Source organism: Neomonachus schauinslandi, chromosome 10, assembly GCF_002201575.2.
Source record: "Neomonachus schauinslandi chromosome 10, ASM220157v2, whole genome shotgun sequence".
In the NCBI taxonomy this organism is placed as follows: Eukaryota; Metazoa; Chordata; class Mammalia; order Carnivora; family Phocidae; genus Neomonachus; species Neomonachus schauinslandi.
In genome coordinates this window covers 138,192,521-138,211,826 of record NC_058412.1, presented here as the reverse complement: position 1 = coordinate 138,211,826, position 19,306 = coordinate 138,192,521, and the positions used below count along the sequence as shown (strand labels likewise).

The 19,306-nt window shown below is 62.0% G+C and overlaps 2 protein-coding genes across 6 annotated transcripts; one reads left to right on the top strand and one right to left on the bottom strand.

Moving 5' to 3' along the window:
• The first annotated feature begins 3,232 nt into the window (after positions 1-3,232).
• RGS19 (regulator of G protein signaling 19) lies at positions 3,233-9,328 on the top strand. 4 transcript variants are annotated; one of them, XM_021677752.1, is made up of 7 exons: positions 3,233-3,433; positions 3,882-4,011; positions 6,473-6,570; positions 6,747-6,868; positions 8,102-8,176; positions 8,258-8,492; positions 8,580-9,328. In XM_021677752.1, exons 3-7 carry the CDS (start codon positions 6,541-6,543, stop codon positions 8,769-8,771), a joined length of 654 nt encoding a protein of 217 aa, XP_021533427.1. In that variant the 5' UTR covers positions 3,233-3,433; positions 3,882-4,011; positions 6,473-6,540; the 3' UTR covers positions 8,772-9,328. The 4 variants fall into 4 exon arrangements, with proteins under 4 accessions (XP_021533427.1, XP_021533428.1, XP_021533429.1 ...); XM_021677753.1 differs by lacking the exon at positions 3,882-4,011; XM_021677754.1 differs by lacking the exon at positions 6,473-6,570.
• Positions 9,329-10,102: 774 nt separating this feature from the next.
• On the bottom strand, positions 10,103-18,183 carry TCEA2 (transcription elongation factor A2). Of its 2 annotated transcripts, none has more exons than XM_044918920.1 (10): positions 17,922-18,183; positions 15,012-15,074; positions 14,577-14,682; positions 13,437-13,530; positions 12,188-12,318; positions 11,917-11,973; positions 11,345-11,499; positions 11,129-11,275; positions 10,511-10,582; positions 10,103-10,319 (listed from the first exon to the last, which is right to left on the bottom strand). In XM_044918920.1, exons 1-10 carry the CDS (start codon positions 17,991-17,993, stop codon positions 10,311-10,313), a joined length of 906 nt encoding a protein of 301 aa, XP_044774855.1. In that variant the 5' UTR covers positions 17,994-18,183; the 3' UTR covers positions 10,103-10,310. The 2 variants fall into 2 exon arrangements, with proteins under 2 accessions (XP_044774855.1, XP_044774856.1); XM_044918921.1 differs by having other exon boundaries at positions 10,110-10,319; positions 13,440-13,530.
• Between the last annotated feature and the right edge of the window lie 1,123 nt (positions 18,184-19,306).

The window sequence follows — 19,306 nt, the reverse complement described above, 5'->3', positions numbered from 1 at the left end:
GATGCTGGTAATCCCTCAAATACCGCTCTGCCCCCATCAGGCAACCTGGTGCCCTGCAAGTCTCTGAGAGCCTCCAGTCTGAGGAGACAGGAATAAGAATTGGGCCAGGGCAACTGTCACAACCCCAGAAGTGAAGGGCAAGCTCAGGGAGAAAGTGGGGCCCAAGTGGGACCCCAGATTGTAGGTCATTCCATCAGGGGTCAGAGAGGAGGGTGACATTCTGGGCAGGACAAGCGACTGCACAAGCCAAAGGTGGCCTTTGGAGCCAGCTGTGCCGGGGAGGTCCTCCAGGGGACCGAGACTGGGGGAGACTGGGGAAAAGGAGACCACCTCAGGAAGGCCCCTACTTCTCCAGACAGAAAATCACCTTTTCATCTTGAATGACCTCCTCAGCTCTGCTCTATCCCCCTCACACATAGACATACATATACAGGAAGGAAACCACCCATGTCCTGTTCTGACAAATCCACCTCGTGCAAAGGCTCTGAACTCTGAAGAGTCTCCCAACTTTCTGGACAGATCTTTCCTTAGAGAACTTAGTACTCTTCTCCCTGACACGCGCTCTTTGCAGAGCCTAGAACTTGCCACGTCTCCCTTTTCTTCCCTCCTAGTCCCTAACCAGCTGCAGAGGTGGGGGCCAAAAGGATTCAGACAAGACCCCGTGCCAGGGACGCCTGCTGAGTGGCCCTCAGTAAGCCCTTCTCCCTGCACCTGACCCTTCACCCTTTCTGTGCTGTTACTGCCCCTGGCCTTGGTCCAAGCCCAGAACTGCGTGTGGAGCTTGGAGTCTGCGGCAGCTCTGGGAGGAAGGAGAGAGCTATGCATGGCAGTCATGGCGGGGGGGTGGGGGGGTGTTTGAGCAGAGCTGGGGAAGGAGGAACAGGGGGAGAGAAGCTGGCTTGGGCTGAGGGCAAATCGCCAGGGAAAGGGAGGCTTTCTCTCTGTCCACGTACACCCTGAACAGATGTTCTCTCTGTTCACGTATATCATGAACAGAATGACAGCCAGCCCTGACTCCCCAGGACCCCAGCACTCTGTCTCATGGGGATGTACTGACCACCTAGAACCATTTCATCTGTTTGGTAAATGCATATCTCATTCCATCACTTCTCTGAGTCTCCATTTCTTTATCTTTAAAATAGAGATCTTGAGGGTCTCACCTGGGCTGTGAGTGAGTGAGCACAGGGAGGGCTCCATAAGGGTGTGGATTACTCTGCAACGGGGGACCACACAAAGCCCCGCGAAGAAGACCAGCAACAGAGTGGTCTCACAGGCAGCTCTGCACCAGGCACTGAGCTAGAACTTGGTGGGCCCTTTGATCCCCATACCAGGGAGGGGGGCCCGAGGTCTGCAGGGGAGGCCAGGGAAAGTGGCTGAGGACATTTCTGTGGGGCCCAGACGAGGCTTCTGCTATGGGAGAGTGAAGCATGCAGGCCAGGGCCCAGGTTACTGGAGACTGTGTGGGGTCGGGTAGATTCCTGGGGCTGCAATCATGCTCATGCTCTGGACAGAGCATCCTGGGTTTAAACCCCATAGCCACCATTACCTGCTGCATGGCTTTGAACAAGTTACTGCCCAGCCCATCTGGATTCCTCCCATGGAATATGGGTATGCTCTGTGTAAAGACAGACTCATCAGAGAAGGTGCAGGACAGCCAGAACGACTGGGGCAAGGGGAACGGAGTGCAGGTCCAAGTGGCCAAAGGACACAAGTGAGTGGCCACCGAAGATACAGTGCATGGAGGGCTGGGAGGGCGGAGGGAGTAGGGAATGGCGTGAGTACGGAGAGAAGTGTGCTGACCTCCACCCATGGTCAACTGTGCCACACATTTCTCAGGAAGGGGTAGAGACACCACACCAAACACTGTGGGATCAGCCTGGCTGCGTGACGTTGCGCAGATGCTGGCCTGACTCTGTAGGACCTACCTCTCAGGACGGTGACCTAGGCTAAGTAAGAAGCAGCCACCTCCTATCTGGACAGGCTTCCAGCCTCTGCCCTGGCCAGCCCGTCAACTTGGCAGCCAGATAGCTCTGTGGCCATACCAGCCAAGGCCCCCGGGCACACAACCCCAGGAGGCACCCCAGCCTGCATGGCCCCTCTCACCTCTCTGACCTTGTCTCACACTCTCCTCCAGCTTGGCCTCCACTCTCCCAAGGCCCCTGTCCTGCCATTCTGCCAACCCTGTCCTTTGCTGAGTGACACCTCCCTCCTCTGCTCTGCAGTCCTCCTTCGCCCTCCTGACCTCTAACCCAGTCTGCCAGTCTGTTTCTTGTCTGCCCCAGGGCTGGTCCGCCTGTCTCGCTTGCTGCTGGGGCCCACCAGTGTCTGGCACACAGGGTACACCCAGATCATTGCTGAATGAATGAGAGGCACATGTAAAATCACCACTTCCCTTTCCATCTTGAAGAGTTCTGAGAAACGTGTGCATATCGACTTGTGCAACTGGAAGGCATTTTGTGTGCCGGCCTCGGGCATCAGGAACCAGGCGGCCTGAGTGCCTGCACGGGGGACAGGAGATGCACGTGGTCCAAGGCCAGGGGGCACAGACACTGCAGACCATTTCCAGAGCAGGGTCTGCACCACACTGACACTGGCCCAAAGCATGCTGGGATAAGAAATCTAACTGACAGCTGTAACGGATCATAAAATATCAGGAGAGTCCGCCAAAGAGAAGGGACAGGGCATCCGGGGCAAAAGGGAGGGTGTGGCTTTAAACTTTAGGATATCTTGGGGCAACTGGAGGCGTTGGAAGACTCACCCGGTCCCCACAGACAGGAACATTTGGTGATTCCAGGTGCAAGAACCCATACCCCCAGCACCCACCAGCACCGCGGCATCGGACCCCCTTTCCTTGGGAAGCCCCCTAGAGCACGGTGCCAGCTCACTCTTAACCCTGCTTTACAGGGGAGAGCCCACAGTCGCAGAGAAGCTAGGGCAGGGCCTGGAGGGCAAGGAGCGTCTAGGACCCCGGGTCTTGAGGGCACTTGTGACCAGACACTGGACCAGAGTCTCATGAACACCCACAAGAATGGCAAAGCTGGACTGGCCCCCCTGAACAGAGTGGGGGACACGGCCACGCCCCCATCTATTCCAGTACCAGCTCAGGCCGCCCTGGGTCCAGAGGCCCCATTATTAGCACCTCATCTCCACAGGCTACCCCTAGGCGATAGTGGGGACTTGGGCGCCCCGCCGGATCTGCCGGGTGGTGGGGAGGGGGCGGGTGGGGCACGAGGCCAGCCGAGCGCGGGGCGGGGCGCGCCTGGCAGGGCGGGCCGGGCACCTCCCCGCGCGAGGAAGTCCCGTCCCCGCGCTTTGGGGAAGTGCAGCCGAGGCGCCTGCGCACTGCACCCTGCGCCCCCTCCCCGACGATCCGGCCGGACCTCGGGGCGCGCGGGCCAGCAGCGGCGGCGCGAGCGGCTCGGGAGCGCGGCCGGTGAGTGCGCGCGCGCGCGCGGCGCCGAGGACGGCGGCTCTGCCCCTCCCGGCCCGGGGCCCGGAGGCCGTACGGGGCGGGAGCCTCGGGAGCTGGCGCCCGGATCCGCACCCCAAGGACTCCAGCCGCGGGGTCCACGTGGACCCTGGGCCGCGGCGGGACTGGAGCCAGTCCCCCGCGCGTGGGGGAGGGGGCGCTGCAACCGGTTCCCCTTTTTCTGCAGCTCAAAGCCTGGGGAAGTGATTGCTCAAAGGGGGGGCCGGAAGAACCCAGGTTTCCGCGTCTCCCGCCCCCCCAGCCTGGTGGGGAGGGGCCGAGGCGGGACACCCTGTCCGCCCCCACCCCCACCCCCTTGGATCTGGCAGCCACTCACCCTGCAAGGCGCAGGGGAGGCGCTGCGCCCCCGGCCCCAGCTGATCCGGGGCTCCCGGCGTCGGCCTCCCTCCAGAACGCCGCAGGAGTACCTCCTGCCGTCTGACTCGAGTCCCGGCTGCTGCAGTGCACGCCCCTTCGGCAGCCAGGGTGGGGCCCAGAGGAAACCTGGCCCCTCCCGCCCCCACCTCGCCTTTGGGTCGATGGTGAGTGGGGCGCCATGGCGAGTTCCTTCAGATAGGGGTGGGGGCGTCAGTCAGAGGCTGGGGGAAGGGACCCCTGAAGAAGGAGACAAGCTCTACCAGGCCAGACCTTGCCAGCAGAGAGGAAGAGAGAAACAGGTTGCCCCCACCACTGCAGAGGTGGGGTGGGGGCAAGGGTCACCAGGGTTAGAAAGACCGGGCCTGCCTTGGAGGAGTCAGGCTGGGGCGCCCCCACCTATCAGATGGGGGGCAGCGACAGGAAACGTACTGAGTGCCATCAGAAGCAGGGAAAGGAGCCCCTCTGTCAGCCCTCCGCCCAAAGGTTATGGCATTTTTTTCTGGGATTGTCACATTTTCTTATTCTTTTTTTGGACTGGGCGGGCTCAGGGACGTTCTTTTTCCTTCTGTGGAGCAGAGTAGCAGCTGCTCCCAAGGGAACCTCTGTCCCCAGAGGCCAGGCTTGCTGCCTGTCCAACCTCTCCCACCCAGACTTGGGGGCCAGAGCCTAAGGAGCTGGGAAAGGGGAACGAGTCCCCTCCCAAATGCCAGGATGAGGGGCAGGAACCCCAATTCAGACCCTGTATCACCTCAGCAGAGAGTGAGTGAACAGGTGACCCCAGTCAGCCTGAGGAAGGTGCAGGGAGCCAGGTCCAGGCCTGCAGCTGGGACAGAAGACACTGACCCAAACACAGCCTCCAGCCCCAGAGCCCCCTGGATCTGCACCCCCAGACAGGGCCCCTCCTCTAATTCAGAGCTGAGTCTTTGGATGCTAGGGAGGGGAGAGGGGACAGGGCCCTGCCCCCACTCACAGTGGGTGGGGGTGCAGAGGAGGAAGAGCAGTTTTCTGCCTGGCTACCAGACCTCAGAGGTTGCCACACCCCTTCCTTTCCCTAGAAGCTTGACCCCTGAGGGAAAGGCAAGCTGTGGGGCTGCTGCTTCCCCATCTGCTTGCCTGGAGCCTGTGGGACCCAGTTGGAGGGTCCCCTCCCCCATGGCCTCAGGGAAAGCAAGGTAGCTGGTAAGGGCCCTCAGCCCCAGAGGATCCTATACTTTCCACCGTAGATTCGGGTCAGGGCAGGGCCTCTGCATGCCCAGGTCCTGGAGGCAAGGGTGCTCCAAGTGTGCATAACTCACACGCGGTCCTGGCATCCCTGCTCCAGGAGCTGCCTAGCCCAGTTCTGCTGTGGTGCCAGCCCTAGAGCACCCACCCTTCCCTCCTACCCTGGGAGATCCCAAGAGGCCAACATGGACCAAAGGGGGATTGAAAGTCCACAAGCTGAGGGATGGGGGCAGCAGGGAGGATGATAATTACATGAGAAAACAAAGTGAAAGCAAGTCATGAGCCTCCAGGCCGCCAAGATGGGGCTTGGCGACAGGACTGGATGGCTCAGCCATGCAGGGGAGCACCCCATGCCCTGTGGGTCCTCACCTAGGCCAAGGTGGGCACAGGCAGGGGCCGTGGTGGGAAAGCATTCAAAACTGCCCCCAGGGGACTGGTTGCCCCCCGGGGGGGGGGCTGGGGGTGGCCTGGGGGGGGGGGGGGGGGGGATCAGGCTCCTCACCCTGGCTTGGGGCTCCAGGGCCCGTGCCCCCTGGGTGCCTCCACCATGAAACATGGGTACAGACATTGGAGAGAATGCTGGCCCTCACCCCCTCCAGGGATCCCGCGTCTCTGACCCAGGATGCAGGACACCCCAACCCATTGCTCCCCACCCGCTCCCCTCCCCCACTGGCATCCCAGGCTGTATTGGTTTCCACAGCCTGGTGGGGGTGGGAGGAAGGGAGGCTGGGAGACCCTGGGTGAGGTAAGGTACCAGCTGGGGGTTGGGGTGCTAGGGGCAGCGTCTAGGACCTAGGAGCCATGGGTTCCCAGGAGGCTCATGGCCCTCCTCACCTGTGCCCTGCTGCATTTCCCACACCCTCAGAAAGTCCTGCCCCACTCGTCTCCTCCATGCTGCAGACCTAGTCAGCTGCAAACAGGCTGGAGTCCCCTGGGGCCCACACTGATCTGGACTCCTGGTGGGGAGCAACCCTCCCCACCTCCCCCACCCCCTGCAGAAAACCCAGAATGGCGGGAGCTGGGGAGGGGGTCTGAATGTCTTACTACCACCCTTATGCATTAACCTGTAGCCCCAGACTCTTGGGGCCCCCAGTCCTCTTGGGAGGGGCCAGGAGCCGGAAACCAAGAAAGAGGAACCCAGACTTCCGGCTTCCCAGGGACCGAGCAAATGAGGGTGTCCCGGAACCTCCTGTGGAGATCTTGTCTGGGGCCCCCTCCTCACTGTCCCTGTCCCTGCTCACAGCCCTGGTGTAGGCTGGGGCAGAGGTAGGAGCCTGAACAGAGTGGCCTGAAGGTGGGGGCAGGGGAGCAGGCCCCCCAGGGCTCTTGGAAGGACCCCTTCCAGGGGACAGGTAGAGACTATAGTCCCAGGTTCTCAGTGAGAACCTCCACCTCTCTTCTCAGACTCCCAGGCTGTGGTGAGGGTCCCGGAGCCAGCACCACGGAGCCCGGGCGACCTCCTCCACCCACCCATGCCCACCCCGCATGAGACTGAGAAGCAGGTGCAGCACCTCCACCCCTGCCTCTGCCCCCATTGTGGGAACGGGGGCGGGGGGCGAAGAGTTGGGAGACCCTTGACCGCCTCGGAGGCTGGGGGGTGACCACCGAGGGGAGTCAGGGAAGAGGTGTGGGGGCCCCAGGTTCTGGCCTGGAGCTGAGGAGGCCCCCATGTCACCAGCACGTAGGGCCAGAGGAGGCAGACCAGCCCCCCTCGATGTCCAGTCATGACGCGGCCCCCCCGGCTGCCCCCAGCCGCAACCCCTGCTGCTTGTGCTGGTGCTGCTGTTGCAGCTGTTCCTGGTATGTGGGGGCTGGGGTGGGGGGCAGGGACGGTGGGGAGGGGGGCTGTGCAGACGTGGGGCCCCAGGTCCTGCCCCCAGACCCTCAGGTGGCTCATGAGGCCCTGCCTCCCACAGCTCTCGTCCAGGGCTTGCGGGGCCCCGCTGGCCAGTGGCCAATGCCCAGACCTCTCTGTATGTGTGGCTTTCATGTGTGGTGTGCCTGAGGGTCTGTCCATGTGTCCGTGTCCACCTGGCCAGTCCACCATGTGTGCACTCCTCTGTCCGTTTTCTCAGCACGTGCTGATGCTGCTGTGACCCAGCCTGAGCTGGCCCTGGGGTCCTACAGAGGGAGAGACAGAAGCACATCCTACACACTGTTAGGTGGAAGAACACTGAGCAGGACCTGGCCTGGGGACAGTGGGGATGAGCTTCCAGAGCGGCCTGCCAGAGGGCGGGTGTGGGGCCTCCAGGTGGTAACAGGGTTCTATAAGCCTGTGGAGAAGCTGTTGGGAGTTTTCATGTCTGACAGAGGCCTGGCCCTATGCAGGCTTCCAGCCCATGGCTGTTGAGTGGACAGCGCTGTGGGGAATCAAAGGGGGACCTGCTGACTAGTGAGCAGTTCAGGCGTGAGGCGGGAGAGGGGAGCCGTGAAGAATTAGGACGCACTAAGACTTTGGCTGTGGGGGCCAAGGGAGAGTTTGGGGTCCAGCAGATAGGGTAGGAGAGGAACAGAGTTCTCTGTCTGTTTGGGTTTGAGATGTCTGTTAGACATTCCAGTGGCCCTGGAGGGAGATCTGGCTGGAGGCATGGATGTGGAAGCCAGCCCTGACACCGGGTGAGGAGCCAAGGGCGGGAAAACGGTCCCTTGGGGAGAATCAGACACACACAGGCTGGGGCTTTCCTACTGCATCAACTGGGGCCTCTGGGAGAAAGGGGTGGGGGCTGAGGTCAGGTCAGGGAGGCGCACAAGGAATCAGTGAAGTCCCGAAGGCTAGGAGACAGGAGAGGTCTCCCGAACACCACTGAGACAGCGTCGGTCCCAGGGGAGAGACAGGAAGGGTGGTGGGCTGCAGCAGGTGCAGACCCTCCTTGCCTGGAAGGTGTGAACAGTGCAGACTCCAGAGCTGCCCACCTGCAGTGGGTTCACACACAAGCTGAGAGTCCCCGTGCCCCGTGTGTGTGTGTGTGTGTGTGTGCACGCCAAGGCCAGGGGTACCGTGGAGGCCAGTGCCACCTTTCTCTCTGCGGGTAGGAATGAAGAGCGGCGGCGAGCATGGCGGGTCTCCCGGGAGAACAAGCTGCAGCCTCTCCCCAGTTGTGAGGCATGGTAGGTGTGGCCAGCCGTGTGTGCGTGTGTCTGGGTGGTGGGGGAGCAGGCCTGACCTGGCCTGGCGGGGAATGCCCACAGCGCCACGCCAAGCCCTGAGGAGGTGCGGAGTTGGGCGCAGTCCTTCGACAAGCTGATGCACAGCCCGGCGGGACGAAGCGTGTTCCGGGAGTTCCTGCGCACGGAGTACAGCGAGGAGAACATGCTCTTCTGGCTGGCCTGTGAGGAGCTCAAGGCTGAGGCCAACCAGCACGTGGTGGACGAGAAGGCCAGGCTCATCTATGAGGACTACGTGTCCATCCTGTCCCCCAAGGAGGTGCACGCCAGGGGGACCCAGGGCAAGGGTTTGGTGGCGGGGGGGGGACACCTCCTGGGCCCCTGACCCTGGCGTCCTGTCCCACAGGTGAGCCTGGACTCCCGAGTGCGGGAAGGCATCAACAAGAAGATGCAGGAGCCGTCCGCACACACATTCGACGACGCACAGCTGCAGATCTACACACTCATGCACCGGGACTCCTACCCCCGCTTCCTCAGCTCCCCCACCTACCGTGCCCTGCTGCTCCGGGGGAGCTCCCAGTCCTCCAACGAGGCCTAGGCTGCCCATCACAGCGGCACAGACACGGGACCCCTCCGGTGGGCAAAGACTGGGTTACCTGCACAAGCGTGTGTCGGCAGGTGTCCGGCACACCGCGGGGGCCCAGCACCCCTGAGGGCAGTCCCAGACTGGAGCCCCCTCTCTACCCAAGGGACCTAGTACCCTGAGGTCCTGCTAAGAGGCAGGTGTGAGGGCCTCTGGGACCAGGCGGCCCCTCCCCGACCGGCTCCCCGCTGGCTGGCCAAGTGCTTCTGCTGGGGCTCCTGCTTGGGGAGAGGGACCCTCCCAGGAGTTCTCATGGACCCAGCAGCTTCACTTGGGCCTCCTCCCCAGGCAGCCGGGGACCTTGAGAAATGCCTCTGATGGGAAGCAGGGCCTCTGTATTGTCTAGTTGTGACGTGAGAAAACCCTCCGATCCAAGCTGTCTGCACCCAGATCGGACCCAGAACCTCAGAACTAGGCTTGAGGCAACAGGAGCCAGTTTCTTTTTTATATTTTCATTAATTTTAAACCTGGAAACATGTCCTTACTGTATTTTATCAAAAAAAGAAAGAAATGTTTTCATATTTATCTCCATTCCTTTTTCATCCAAAATAGGATCTTATTATTGAAGATATTTTTAATGCAAACGTCTCTCCTCTCTTTCCACATCTGGGGGGAGATTCAGGAATGAAGAATTGTCCCAGACCTAGTGCAGGGAGTAGAGGAGACCTGGCCCCAGTGGGCAGCGGTGCTCAACCCTGCCCCAGTGAGGGTGCCAAGGCCAGGGCGGGACGCTGATGGGGATGGCCTCCACAAGGCACGCGCTTGCCACCCTATTACCTGAATCTCTAGGAGGCGAAGCGATTCAAAGCTGTAGTGGGTCCAGGGCCCACCCCGTCCACTCCGTTGTCAGGAGCAGAGGGTCAGGGTGAGGACAAGTCATCGTGAATGGCTAGGGCACCCAGACGTAGCCTCCTGCCCATAAGCCCTGGGCCCTGAGCTACAGTGCCTGGGGAGGTTCGGGAGACCCTGGGTCCTCTGTGTGCCTAAGGCCCCCTCCCACCTGGTCCCATGTCTGTGCATGCCCACGCCATGCTGTGTACCCCCAGCACCTGCCCCTCATCCATGGGCACACACAGGCAGAGTCTGCCCCCAGTGTTCTGAGGGCCCACGGGCTCTTCCCTCCATCTCTGTTCCAACAGGGCCAAACCTAAGTATCACCTGATCCCAAGGAGGAGGGTCGTCATCCCCTGTGGTGGGGGGGGGGGGGCCAGACATGGGGGGCAGGAGACCCAGCTCACAGCCCAGGACTGTGGGTCCACCAGAACCAAGGGCCAGAAACTGCACGATGGCAAAAAGAAACATTTAATAATTTGGGGGGAAAGGAAGAAAGATGTACTGCAGGCAAGATGGGAGAGCAGGGTGCACAGCCCTCTGGGGAAGTTCAGGTGGGCACAGGGTAGGTCTCAAGAAGCGGTGTCTGTCGACAGGACACAAGGGAGGCTGTGGCAATGTGCTGGCCACAGCCCAAGGCTTCACACACATCTCAAGGAGGGCTCAGCAGAACTGCAGCAGACGGATGAGAGGCATCAGCCACATGGACCCCAGGACCCCCGCAGGGCGAGAGGGCTGGGGTCTCCACCCACCTGCTCTGAGGCCCCAGGAGGCTGGCTGGGCATGGCTGTCCCCCATTTCATGTCACATGGGTCCCACACAGGCTGGAGACACCCACCTCCAGAGAAGGCCTGCCCACCTACCTTCCAGCGATTTCCACACTCATTGCAGACGACAAAGGTGGTCATGGGCTCATCAGAGCTGCGGGTCTGCACCTGTGGGGAGGGCTATGATGAGAGGGGGCCACCCCCAGCCCCAGGACTCAGTCACTTGGAGCAGGAGGCCCCGAGATGCAGGTCTTCCTTGGAGTCACAGCGTGGGGAGGCTACCCGTCCCCTCAGGTAGCACTGGCATTGTAGCCCCTCGGCCCCTCTGGGGGACCCCCACTGAGCCTGCCCAGCGACTCCAACCCTTGTCGCCTTACCAGGGACCTTACCAGGGACCCCTGGCATATCTTGAGGTCCACATCAGCGCCACCTCCATGGGTCTGAGTGTCGTCCTGTGGCCACCGCCAGGCTGCACAGCACACCCACCCACCGGCCAACAGCAACATTCCTGGGGGCCCCTCCAAGCTGGGGGAGGCCAGGCCCCCCCATTTTAGTGCCCAGAGCAAACCACCCCCGGAGATGCTGCTCACTGGGGCCCAGGGTGCTGGGCAACGGAGGAGGCTCCAAAGGTGCCCTCCACAGTGTGTGTGTCCAGGGACCCCCGGGGGCAAGCGCAGGCTCCGGGGAGCATGAGGTCAGGTGGCCGGGGCGCACCTGCGTGTAGGTGCAGTTCTTCCTCCTGCATTTCCCGCAGGTGAACAGGTCCGTCTGTGTGCCCCCCGTGCGAGCCATCTGGTGCTCTCGGATGGCCTCCTTGGTCATTGCCTTCCGGATCTCCTTCAGCTCATCACTGGCCATCTCCTGGGCAAGGAGCCACGTACTTACCACTGTGCACAGGGGCGGTCCCCATGCCCCTCCAACAGGACTCACCTCCGATGTCATCACAGCGATCTGCTGGGGTGTTATGGCGCCACACAGTACGTTCCGTCGCAGGTCAGGGTTCTTAGCGTCCTTGAGGTTGGAGATGCGGCTCCTCACACGGTTTTTATACTTCATGTCCGTGTTCCCCACGTCCCGGAAGATGCGTGCAAGTGTTTAAGGACCTATCCAGAGGCCAATGCTGCTGCCTTCCACCCACCCCATGGGGCCAGCCGAGGGAGGCCAGCGAGGGCCATATGGGGGGAGGGACCGCAAGGGGAAGGGGAGCCCAGCAACTCCGTCTGCCCACCCACGCCTGGCAGCGAGTGGAGGGGCAGCTGAGGGGGGGCCCCCACCAGACCCACCCGTGGCTGAGGCCCAGCTGCAGGTTCAAAGCCCCGGTGCCCCAGGCCCCACCAGCAGGCAGAATCAGTCCCTCAGCAGGTCCAGGGAGGGCCCTGCTGGTCCACCAACCAACCTCCTGGCGAGGGCGCTGGGGCCGTGGCCACCAGGGAAAGCCGGGCCTGGCTGTCCTCATGACTCCACCAGAAACCCCAGATCCCAAAGCCCCACATAAAGGATATATTCCTCAATCTGGGCCGACAGGCCCTCGCAGTCTGCACCAACGGCCATGTGATCATCTGCAAGAGGCAACCCTGGCTAGCCACCCCACTAGCTGCCCCCCACTTGCAGCCTGCCCAGCACTGAAGCCCAGGACCCAGGTGCTCTGGTGACCCCAAGACCCCCTGCCCCCCACCTGAGGTCTGCTGCAGTGGACTAGGGGAGAAGGCTGTCCCTGAGGACCCTCTGAACTCAGGCCATCCCAGGACTCAGGGTGCACGTCGGGGCACTCACGGTCTGTCTGCAGGGCGGCGGTCAGCATCTCGCGGCACTTGCTACGCACAGCATCGCAGGTGACCGGCACCGGGGGAAACGTGGTGATCCTTGGGGCCGATGGCATCCTGGGCAGCTCTGGCCTCTTGCGGCTGGAGAAAGACACACGGGTCCCCAGAAAAGCCAACGGTACAGCCACAATCCCCCAAATCCTGTTTCTTCCACCTTGACAGCAGCCCATGGTCCTGCCCCCTGTAGCCCAGCCCAGCATGCCCTAGGGATCTGCCCAGTTGGCCAGAGGCAGTAAAGCCCACTGGCTGGGGCGTACTGCCCAGAGGAGGGCCCTATGGGGGCAGCATCCCCTGGAAGGGTCCCTGCCCTCCGGGAGGCCAGAACACCAGGCCACACTGCTCAATACCAGCTGCCATTTCAGGGAGAGGCAAATGGTGTTGGGGGTCGCCCGAGACCACAGGTGGCCCCATCCAGCACGGATGCCCCTTCAAAGATTGGGCACTCCCCACAAGCTGCCTGACCACAAAGCTGCATCTACCCAGCCCTTCCCTCACACCCCTGCGTCTCGTGACCCCCACATAAGTTAGGGGGAGCAGGCGCTTCCTGGAGGGAGCAACAGGTGCCGATGGGTAGATGAACCCATAGCCCTGCACAACCACACTGAATTGAGAGATCAGCCTTTGCTGGCCTCCCGCCACCTCTGTCCAGTGAGGTCAAAGGCAAAGCAGCCTATGGGCCACAGCCTGTCCCCATGAGGACCCCCAGTCTCCATGACTGCCCTCCCTGAGGCCACAGCAGTGAGGCCTCAGTGCCCCCAGAACTCGCGTCATGCCGCAGCCTGGGGCACCCAAGAGGAAAAGGGTTCAGCAGCAGTGGGACCCCGGGCTAAGGGGGCTGCTCAGCCAGTGCAAACCAGACCCCAGGTCAGGGATGTGGAGCTGGGGGACGGCAGCAGACGGCTCCCACATGGCTCTCCATGCAGCCGGGTGGACACAGCCCCACCCTGCAGATGGTTGGGGCTGGAAAAACACAGAGTCCAGAGAAGCTCTGGAAGAGAAGCGAGCAGCAAGAGGCCCACCAGGCCAGGCAGGGCTCCCCTGGGAAAGTCCCTTCCAAGGAACTGGAAGGGCCGATGTGTTCATTTGAATGGCCTCAGCAGCCCCAGGGCACAGGGAAACCTGCACTTTCATCTGCTGAGCAGGAGGGACAGATTGGGGGGGTGGGGGAAGGAGGGCAAGCACCAATGTTCCAGATGCACCACCTGGGATCCTTGGCCTCGGGGGCCTCCTTCGAGGACGATGTGGGCAGAGGCCCGCCCCTCCTCTGCTCCCTGGCTTTGGCATCTGAAGCATCTGCAGGTGCCAGGAAAGGGAGAGGTTGGCCAGGGGGAGGCAGAACCAGAGGGCAGGGCCAGGCCAGGGAGGAGAGCAGATCACCACCAAGGCACAGCCTTAGTCAAACCACCAGCTCTAACCCGCCCACCCTAACCCCAGCCGGGACCCTAGCTGCTGAGCCTTCCATACCTGGGGCCCTCTGTCCTCCCTCCTCAGGAGGTCCTAAGACAGCCTCCACAATCCTTTCTTACCCCCCTCAAACAGGCCACCTGTGAGGCCTCTCTGGGGTCTGCCATCATGGCAGAAAGGACAGCCACCTGCCCAAAGTGACCCTTCAGTATGGAGCCCCCTGAGTGACAGCCCCCACAAATGAAGTGTTTGAACTTGGACGAAGGCCAGGGGTGGTCATCCCCCAGCTGGGCCTTGGGGGTCACAGCAAACCGCCGACCACTGAGCACATCCCCCACAAGGCTCCTGAAACCCGAGCCTGTGCTGGGGACCATCCCACAGGATGAGAAGCATCCTCCACGCCACCAGAATAAACATACTTGTCCCACACGTAGGCTGATGGCCACGCAGGACTAGAGGGACCCAGGACAAAAGCTCTATTCTGCAAGGGTTTGGACAGAGCCCAGGAAAGGCTGGGAAGGGAGGGGGGCCTCAGGGTCCCAAGGTGGGCATCCCTGCAACCCCAGCTGCCCCCCTGTCCCGTCTGAGTGCCTGTGCCCCCTTCTCCTCTTCTCTCCCTTTCTCAGCTTTCTCCCCTCCTCCTCTCCCCCACATCTCCTCCGGCTCCCTGCCCTCTAGCTGCCCTGACCCCTCTCTCTGTGCCAGGTCCCTCCAGGTCCCTGGCCACCCTCAGCGCAGTCCTGCTACTACTGCAGCAGTCTTTTCTCCTTGCTCTCGATGGATCCCCTGTCGTCCCAGCCCCAAGCCTTCCTGGACCAGTTCTGGAACAACCCCACTCCCAGCTGGCCCGGGCTCAGGGACAGCACTGCCAGCACCCTACACAGAGCTGAGCAGCAAGGGGCCCCAGCTCCCAGCCCGCACCACCTGACCCGCACCCAGGAGCTTCTTCCAGGACTTGATGAGAGACTTGGCCAGCGCGATGACCTCCTCATCGGAGCTCTGCTTCCGCAGGGCGTTGACAGACATGCCGACCCGCGTAGACTGTAAGGCAAGCAGCCTGGGCTGGGGGGACGGCAATCAGACCCTCCTCACAGGCCCTCCGAGGCTCCCATGGGGCAGGGGCTGGGGACCAGCTTGTGAGGTGGATACCCTTTCCGAGGGCTACTGTCCCGTGTGCAACCCAGGATCCTCAGCGAGAAACAGGGTGGGTTTTCTGTAGATGCCCCTTTGTATTCCTGAGCAACAGACAGAAGCAGGGACGGTCTCCTCCGGGACAGACATCTGTGCTAACCAAGGCCCCGGGGAAGGGGCCAGGAAGCTCTGCCAGGTGCCCAGGAGCTGTCCCAGGCAGGAGGCACACAGGGCCCTACCTGCAGCAGGTGCAGCGTGACAGGCATGGCCTTCAGCTCCCGCAGCAGGTCCATGGCTCCCTCCTGGAAGGAGAAGGGGGACCTTCATAAATGACTTCGAGGTCTCGGTGAACAATGCAAGAGGGGGGCACAAGGAGTAACAATTCGGAGATCCACCTGGGGCCACATGCCCAGGGAGGGCCAGAATGAGAAGGAAAGTGGGCTTGGCAAACTCAACCGCAGTGTTTTGGGTCACTGACCAAACCATGGTTGCAGGAAACAGCTCCAAGGACCGCAGCCCCTCCCCGGCAGGGGGGCCGCACCCAGGTGAAGGTGTGGCCCCAGGGGTGCTCACTCCCCTGTCCGGTCTCCTGTCCCTTGCGATGGGTTGGGCAGCTTCTCCCTGAAGTGGCTCACCCACCAGCTGAGAGGGGTCAACCCGGGCAAGGTCAGCATCCCCTGCAGAGGCCAAACACTCTACTTCCATCACACCCATACCCACACCCAGATTCAAGTCCCATGGCCCCACCCTTCATCAATCCCTCTAGGCCTTGCCTTAATCCTCAGGCCAGCCACCTTCCCCACCTTGCCCCCTCCCACTGCACATCTGTTTCTTCAAAGCCCTCCCCCACACCAAGGCCATGCACAAATGGACTGCTCTCTCCACTCCAGGCTCAGCTTAAGATTCCTCAAGTGTGCCAAGTTGCTTGCCCCACGACTTTTGCACCTGCTGCCCCCACTGCCAGAAATGCCTCCCAAATACCTACAGATTTGTACCCTCCCTCTTTCCAAAGTTTATTCAAAGGACACCTTCTTGGCAAGGCCCCTCCTACTTAAAACTGTGACCACACCCCATGCAACACCTCCATCCTCCTCCCCTGCTTTGCTTTCTTCCACAGATGCTTCCCTTTTTAACACACTGGTGTTTTAACGTGTGGGTCTTCCCTTTGACATGAAGGGGGCAGAAGTAACCTGACCCAGACACTCAAGGTTGTGAGACCTTCATGTCTTGAAGCCCAGGCCGTGCGAAGGCCTGGCCCTGCCCCACCCCACCCCCCAATCTGAGTGACATCTATGCTCTGCAGCCCCCTCCACATCACCCCCAGCAGGCTCTGCCCCTCAGGCTGTGCACAGTCCTGCCCTGAAATGACCTCCGCAGGAAAAAAAGATGGTTGTCAGAGCCAAAGACACAGTGCTGCTCACTGATCAGTTTTCTGTGGCTCCAGACCAGAGGCAGAAACCCAATTCCTGACTTCCCAACCATGAGTCCCAAATCTCCGAAGAGGCGTCCCAGGTACTGGAACCACTGCCAGCCCTCACTGCCACGCCACAGTACCCTCAAACCCCTCGGCGCGTTCCCGGCCCAGAGAGTGGTCAACGCCCCCTCCTCATGCTCCACTGCGCTTCCACCTGGACACACCCTCCCCCAGCTCTACCTGGCCCCACCCAGCCCTCCATGGGTTCTAGGACCCATCTCTGACCCCACCTGGGTGGTGTTCTTTGTCTCCTTCAAGAGAGGAAGCAGCTTCTTTCTCTGGTCATCTCTGGAAACAGCTCTAGGTTGTTCCCACACCCTTGCTCTGTGCTGCCCACGGCCCCCCAGGGGTATGAACACGTGTGTGTGTGTGTGTGTGTGTGTGTGTGTGTGTGTGTGTAGGGGGCTGCTGCTTGCTGGATGAATGAATGAGTGGGAGACAGCCCCCTTTTAGGCCCCAGCATAGAACCCTGTCCAGACACCACCCTAACTAGTTGCTCACAGTCTGTAGGGGAGAGCAGGTTGTGTTTATTGAGCCTCTCAGGGAGCCAGCCAGGACCCCTCCCAACATCCTAAAGGCAGGTACCACCCACCCAGGACGCTTCCATGTGAGGCTACGCAGGTTGTCAGAATCTCAAAGCTGAAAAAGGGCTGACACTGGAACCCCATCTACCTGGTTCCTCTTAGAGACCGCAGCACAGCCTGCTCCAAAGACTCACTGGCCACAGGACAACACAGGCCAGGCACCACAGTGAGCACAGCTGGGCAGGGGCTCTATCACCAAGGCGCTCCCAGGCCAGGCTCACCAGACCTCCCAGGGCTCTATCCCTAGCGTCTCTACGTATCTACCCACTCCCCAGTTGCTGCTGGCTGAGTCCTGGCTATGGAAGGGAAAGAATTTATTAGGGAAACCTGGTTCTTGTAGGGCAGGGACAGATACAGGGGGAAAAGGGGGGCCTCTAAGCCAGGAAAGGCCTCTGGCCTGCTTGTGAAGGGGGGATGATGAGGGCCACAGCCCCAGGCGGACCAGAGGTAAGGGAAGCGCTGTAGCTCCGGGAGGGAAAGGGGGTCCAGTCTCACACTCCAAACTCCTGCAGGCTGAGAAAGGATGAGGGAGGCCGAGGGTGGGACAGAGGGCTCTGAGTCGGGGTTGGGGCTCTGCGGAGAGTCCTGGGGGTGGGGGTGAACTGTGAGGATGCCCAGGCTGAGAAGGAGGAAGACACCGGGGGCGGGGCAGCCAGTACGAAATATCTGAACAGGCTGGGGCTCCGGCAAGGCCTGGAGGGCGGGACCGAGGAAAGCTTCCGCTGGCCGGGCTCCGGTAGGGCTGGGGGCGGGGGGTAGTCTGGAGTTAGGGGGCAAGGAAGGAGACGGATCTCAGGTCTGCGGGGTCTCGGCCTGGTAGTTGGGGTCTGAGTCCAGAGAGGGCGGCTCCCCGGACTGGGTCCAAGCCCGATTGCGGCCTCTGCCGCGGGTGCGGGAGTGAAGGGCAGGGCTGGCCCAGGGCAGGGGTCTCGGCCACCGACGGGGGTCTCCCCACGTCCCGGGAGTCTCTGCTGGGGCGGGGTCTCGTCCTGCCCTTCGGGTGGTCTCCCCGACCCTGAAGGGGGTTCGGCAGGCTCGGCGGGGGTCGGCGGGGCGGGGGTCCCGGGGTCCTGGCGGCCCGCGCCCCTCACCGCACTCTTCTTGGTCACCATCTTGTCCAGCCTCCGGGCGATCCGCGCAATCTCCTCTTCCTTGCCCATCATCGCCTCGGGGGCAGGGCCCCCAGCGCCCGCCGCGCCAGCCTCAGCCTCCGGGCCTGGACCCCTGCCCCGGTCGTCGCCGTCGCCCGCACCCGTCACAGCCGACGCAGCCCTACCGCGGGCGGGAGACCCTCCGTTCAAACCCCCGGCCCCCGCGGTCACCGCGCTGCATCGTGGGACATGTAGTTCCCACGGCCGCCCACCTCGCGCGCACCGGCCCCGCCCTGGACCACAACTCCCAGAAGACACGCAGATTTGCATGGCTTCCTGGGGAGTGTAGTCCTGACGCGGGCCGTCGCCGGAGGCCGACTGGGCCGAAAGACTCGCAGTCCCACAAGCCCCCGCGCGAGCCGGTTAGCCGGCGGAGGGCGCTGCGGTAGCGCGCCACCAGAACGAACGTGCCGGGCCAGACGCGACCCCAGGTTTGTCCCTACCCGACCCTCCGCCCCGGAGCGGCAGGTGGTCCGACTATGTAGGACCCATAGAGGCACGTTCGAGTCCCGTCCCCTGTCTCCACCCACTTGGAGCCCTCTTCTTCCACCTTCCGCTGTCCGGGACAGCCGGACCCGCGGGAGGACTCCCGACCCCACCCCACGCCCCCCGCAAGCCTGCGCGGACCCCCCCTGCGCACTCTGGCCTGAATCGTGGCCTCTGAGCCCTGGTGCGTGGCGCCTGGAGGTGGGAGGGAGCTGTAGCCGGATGCGAGGGTCGGAAGATGCCCGGGGACTTGGAGAGGCTGCGTGGGCAAGGCCCCTGCCCCCGGAGTCAGCTGCCGGCTGTGAATCCCCAGCTCTGCGCTTCAGATAAATCACTGACCACTCTGTGCCTCAGTGTCCCCATCTATGAAATGGAGATGTTAATATTGTCTGCCTTACAGGGCTCCTTTCGGGGTGTCGTCAGTTGATAAACCTCATGCACTGAGAACAGGTCAGGGCACAAGCATGAGCAATTCAGTTGTCACCTTTGCTGCTGGAGGTCCCTGGGAATGGCCAGACTGCACTCAGTTGGAGGGATGGCCCTGGTCTGTAGAGGGCTGGGGAGGAGCAGAGGGGCAGAGTGAGCATTCCCTCCAGATGTCTGCCACGTCCTCAGTGATGCGATGCTGGGTGGTTGCTGGACAGGGCACAATTCAGGGGGAGGGTACAAGCCAGGGAATTGATGTCTGTAGTGCTGTGGGCCCCACCCCACAGTCACTGAAATTCAGGCCAAGTAACTGTGAGACCGGGTGGCAGATGGGATGACCAGATGACCTCGGCTGACCAGGCCTTGGACTCTCAGTGGAATTAATTAGATAGGACTGAGCTTCCCAGCAGCCA